The following is a 5,548-nucleotide window of genomic DNA, read 5'->3' as shown; positions in this document are numbered from 1 at the left end:
AATGCCCCCAGCGGTAAAAGGCCAAAAAAACGGGTGGACTATAGCCTTGGTGGAGCACGCTGGTAAGTTCATCCGCCGGACTCGGAATGGGGCGACACTTTGCGAGGGAGGTCCGTGTGCCAAAAATAAGCAGCGGGTACGGCAGAGCCCAAAAATAAGCACCCGAAGGTCGGGGCGTTAAATGCCCCCATCGGAAAAAGGTCAAAAAAATGGGTGGGCTATAGCCCTTGGTGGGGGGCACTAGCGAAGTTCGTCTGCCGGACTCGGAATAGGGCGAGACTTTGCGAGGGGCCTCCGTGTGCCAACGGGGAGTCGCGGGCATAGCCTCACCCAAAAATAAGCGCCCGAAGATCGGGGTGCCAAAAGTCCCCAGCGGAAAAAGCCCAAAAAAATGGGTGGGCTATAGCCTAGGTGGGGGGGCTGGCTCAGTTCGTCCGCCGGACTCGGAATGGGGCGAGACTTTTCGAGGGGCTTCTGTGTGCCCGCAGGGAGTCGCGCGCATAGTCGCGCCCAAAAATAAGCGTTCGAAGGTCGGGGCGCCAAAAGTCCCCAGCGGAAAAAGGCCAAAAAAACGGGTGGGCTATAGCCTTGGTGGGAGGCGCTGGCGAAGTTCGTCCACCAGACTCAGAATGCGGTGAGACTTTGCGAGGGGCCTCCGTGTGCCAGAGGGGAGTCGCGGGCACAGCCTCACCCAAAAATAAGCGCCCGAAGGTCGGGGCGCCAAAAGCCCCCAGCGGAAAAAGCCCAACAAAACGGGTAGGCTATAGCCTAGGTGGGGCAGTCAGGCTAAGTTCGTCCGCCGGACTCGAAATGGGGCAAGACTTTTTGAGGGGCCTCCGTGTCCAAAAAATAAGTCGGGGCGCCAAATGCCACTAGCGGAAAAAGGCAAAAAAAAAGGGGGTGGACTATAGCCTTGGTGGGGGGCGCGGGCGAAGTTCGTCCGCTGGACTCGGAATGAGGCGAGACTTTGCGAGGGGCCTCCATATGCCAAAAATAAGCCGCGGGTACAGCAGCGCCCAAAAATAAGCACCCGAAGGTCGGGGGGCTAAAAGCCCCCAACGGAAAAAGGCCAAAAAAACGGGTGGGCTATAGCCTTGGTGGGGGTGGCCGGCGAGGTTCGTCCGCCGGACTCGGAATGGGGCGAGACTTTGCGAGGGGCCTTCGTGTGCCTGCAGGGAGTCGCGGGCACAGCCGCTCCTGAAAGTCGGGGCGCCAAAAGCCCTCAGCGGAAAAAGGCCAAAACAATGGGTGGGCTATAGCCTTGGTGGAGGGCACGGGCGAAGTTCGTCCGCCGGACTCAAAATGGGGCGAGACTTTGCGAGGGGCCTCCACGTGCCAAAAATAAGCCGCGGGCACAGCCGCGCCCAAAGGTCGGGGTGACAAAACCCCCCCAGCGAAAAAATCCCAAAACAATGGGTTGGCTATAGCCTTGGTGGGGAGGGCTGGAGAAGTTCGTCCGCCGAACTCGGAATGGGTCGAGACTTTGCGAGGGGCCTCGGTGTGCCCGCGGGGAGTCGCGGGCGCAGCCGCGCCCAAAAATAAGCGCCCGAAGGTCGGGCCGCCAAAAGCCCCTAGCAGAAAAAGGTCAAAAAAACGGGTGGGCTATAGCCTTGGTGGGGGGCGCGGGCGAAGTTCGTCCGCCAGACTCAAAATGGGGCGAGACTTTGCGAGCAGCCTCGGTGTGCCCCCGGGGAGTCGTGGGCACAGCCGCGACCAAAAATAAGCGCCCGAAGATCGGGCTCCCAAAAGCCCCCAACGGAAAAAGGCCAAAAAAACCGGTGGGCTATTGCTTTGGTAGGGGGCGCGGGCAATGTTCTTCCGCCGGACTCGGAATGGGGCGAGGGGCCTCTGTGCAAATCTAAGCAGCTACGGACTGGAATCAATATTGGCGACTAAGGAATGGCAATTGGAGGTGTGGATCAAGGGGTGACCTCGCAAGCAGCTTCGATTACTGCAATTGAACAACCCGTGAATTCGATTGGACAAAAATTGGGGTGGATTTTGAGAGGATGTTGTTCAAAGAGGGATTGAGATCCTCTCCTAATCTGAACACTCCGGATCTTTTACAAATCTTGTGTGGCCTGTGTTTTAGTATTAGTGTATATTTAAGATTTAACTATTTTTTTCTTTTTAATTTATCAATCACCAATCATATTAATAGCACTTGCTCAGATAAAGATCATAATCCTTCGAGGAGGTGCAAAGTTGGCTTCTCCTGCAAAACATTTTGGGTTTTGTTAATTATTTTTTTAATTGTAATTGTCAAACTACATCGTTTTCCAGAATCAAAGTGCAAAAATTATTTCTTTGAAACACGGCCTATCATCCTAATTTCTTTAAAAACAAGGCCCATTATCCAAATTCAGTGACCGGTAAATAGTATTACCATATGCAAACTGGAATGGTGGAATGTTAGGTCCTCACCCATTTGTTCGACCACATGCCACACATCCAAGTATTATCTTTTCAACTCTGAATTTGTTACTTACATAAACTGTCACGTAACAAGATCTTAGTATAAATAGTATTATCATCTTATATGCTATAGTAATATAAAGTATTTATATTTCTATATTTTGTAATTCTAATAATAGTGCATTAGAATAAATATCTATTTATCTCAAATAAAAAATAAATTGAAATAAATATTGAAGAAACATTGCCTTTCTCTCACAGTCAAAGGTAGTGTATTTTGTGTATAGTATCAGTCAGTCTAATGCAAACAGAAAAATAGCGTCCATGAAGAAAAAAAAAACTGATTGAATGAGTAATATTTTTATCACATAAAGTGATTGAATAAAAATAACAAATGACTCACATGATTAAATTCTTTATTTGATATTTTTATCAACTAATTATGTAAAATATCATATTAATTTGAATAAAAATGATTTTATACGAAAACTTATAACATCTACCTTCAGTCCCCATCATCGGAAGGTTCAAGGAAATGAGCGATTAGAAGGAGAAAAAAAAAGGGGGAAATAAACAAAGAGCGAGTGGGGCCTATCAAACGCGGAAATAGAATTAATTATATACCAAAAAATAAAAAATATTAAATATTCAACGAGTGGATTTTTTCAACTCCGAAGAAAGACCATTCTCTCAAACTCAAAAAGTCGTTGTGTTTTGTGTATAGTGTCTGTCAGACTATTGCAAGTACAAAAATAGCGAAAAGAAAAAAGATTGATTCAACTATTAAATGTTAAAGCAAATGCGATTATGCAAAAACAAAAAAGCACTGGCATTATGTGGTTGCAGGACATTAGAAAATTCAAATACCGCGTATCCATTTGTTTATCATCTCATTTCGTCATCAGCACCCCACTGTAATTAGAATACGACTAACAACTAGCCGATACGTCAACGATACAACAAAGAAAGAAAGAAAGAAAGAAAGACGGACGCCTTCACACTTCGAGAAAACAAACAGAGACAAAGGATTATTGCTTGCTTGCTTGCTGATCCGACTAAACTTATCAAATTCCTACAATTTTTTTTTCCCGATTGATTCTTATTATTGCTGCTGATTGCTGATATATACTGGATATTCGGAGAAAAAAAAAAGTGGAAGCACGGACTCGTCGTATGAGTGTTTTCAGAGATGATGAGTAAGCACCCCGCAGCAAGTGTTTCTCGCTCCAATAATAGTACGGGTTTTTTTTCCAAGATCAAGGTACTAATTTTTCTCTGGATTTTGTATTTTGTTTATCTTTATTCTTCTTCTTTTAGATATTTTTATTGATTTTTAATTTATTTTTTCGCCTAAGTTAATTGAAACAACAAATATATGCATCATCTACTTTACGTCTACTGTGAATACTTAGATTAATGCAGAGATACAAGATTCACTTTGGTAAAATCAATGCATGGTTTTTGTTTTGTTTATTTTCCTATCATGGTTTTGAATCTCGGTAACTAGTTAGTCTTTTTTGAGACTTCCGAAACTCACATCTATGAGTTTCGATTGTTATTTCTTTAAGTTGGATTAAGAACTTTTCTGTTATTGCTGGATTTAGCAATTCCATTGTAATTAAATTGAGATTTTTATTGTTTAAATTCATGGTATTCATTCGTTTCAATTTATGGCAGAATTCTACTTGTTTTAGTTCATCATCATCCGACACTGGAAAAGGAAGAAGTAAGTCGTCAAGTAACAAAGTATCTCATGGATATCACTTAGTAGAAGGCCAATCTGGTCATGATATGGAAGACTACCTTGTTGCCGAATACAGAAAAAAGAAGAATCATGTGCTTGGTCTATTTGCTATCTTCGATGGCCATCTTGGGGATCGTGTACCTACTTATTTGAAAGATAACCTTTTCAACAACATACTTGAAGAGGTGTGTCCCTCCCCATCTCTATTTTACCATCTGTTCTATATCTACATTTTCCTGATACAATCAGTATTCTTTGAATTCTCATGCTTGTAAACTATTATTAATTTCTGATTTGGATGGATGCAATTGCTGCTTTTCATTTAATTTTAAACTAGACCTTCAATCTGATACATGTTGTGGCTTTTGTCGTTGTCCCTGTAAATATTGCTACTCTTTAGGCTAGTGGTTGGCCGGGCATATTACCGCCCTTCAAAATCTGTTTCAGTTATGCAGCATACTTGTTTCTATCTTTTCTACTTTTAAAAATTTCTTGGTGCTCTACTTATTGTCTTAATCATCAACTGTTTTACTTATATTATACAGTCAAATTTCTGGAAAGACCCTAAGGCAGCAATAACAAATGCTTACCGCTCCACAGATCAGTTTATACTGGAAAACTCTATGCAATTAGGGCCTGGTGGATCAACTGCAGTTACTGCAATTGTTATTGATGGCAAAGATCTATGGGTGGCAAACGTTGGTGACTCAAGAGCTGTTGTGTGTGAAAGGGGCTCTGCCAATCAAATAACTGTGGACCATGAGCCTCATGCTGAGCGAAGAAGGATTGAGAAGCAGGGTGGCTTTGTGACTTCTCTTCCCGGTAAATATGTCTGCTTTCATACAATTTCCCGTATTCAATTTTCAGGCCAGATCCAACTTATTGCTTTTCTCTTTTCAGCAAGCCATTCTTTCATTTATGTTGTATGATGAAGGTTGAGTGGTATCGTTAATTTATAACTTCGTTATGGCTATCAAAAATATTAGGGAATGTTTTCAAGTTTTGACGTAAGAGAATAATTAACTTTTTTGTTGGGTTTTTCAAGCATGATGGTATTTGGAAGTAGATGAAAGTAATAATTTGCTTAGGGATTAGTTTGAATGGAAAGCCAAAGCCAGTTTTCATTGAGTATGAATTTTCAATGACAATTTTAGTTCATTGTTGGCATGGCACATATTCTAAAGCTTGTTTGGATAGAATATTGACATTCACATTCCTTATTGATAAGATTAAGTCCTTCAGAAAGTTACTGCATTGGTCCAGAGCCCAGGTTCCAAGTATAGTCCAAGGAGCATATAATGTGTAATTCAGAATAACTTCAATAATCACTATTTCTGAGATTTTATCCAAATTCTATCACAGAACTTCAAATGTATTCTAATTTTGATT

The 5,548-nt window shown here is 42.5% G+C and overlaps 1 protein-coding gene across 1 annotated transcript in view; it reads left to right on the top strand.

Moving 5' to 3' along the window:
• Positions 1–3,111: 3,111 nt before the first annotated feature.
• LOC18053787 (probable protein phosphatase 2C 44) overlaps positions 3,112–5,548 on the top strand; it is a 4,799-nt gene continuing 2,362 nt past the window's right edge. The window contains exons 1-3 of the mRNA XM_006453676.2: positions 3,112–3,676; positions 4,093–4,344; positions 4,705–4,981. Of these exons, the coding sequence (XP_006453739.2) occupies positions 3,605–3,676; positions 4,093–4,344; positions 4,705–4,981 (601 nt within the window). The 5' untranslated portion in view covers positions 3,112–3,604. The remainder of the gene's footprint in view (positions 3,677–4,092; positions 4,345–4,704; positions 4,982–5,548) is intronic.

Source organism: Citrus clementina, unplaced genomic scaffold (genome assembly GCF_000493195.1).
Source record: "Citrus clementina cultivar Clemenules unplaced genomic scaffold, Citrus_clementina_v1.0 scaffold_1, whole genome shotgun sequence".
Classification (NCBI taxonomy): Eukaryota; Viridiplantae; Streptophyta; class Magnoliopsida; order Sapindales; family Rutaceae; genus Citrus; species Citrus x clementina.
This window is presented reverse-complemented; position numbering and strand designations above follow the sequence as displayed.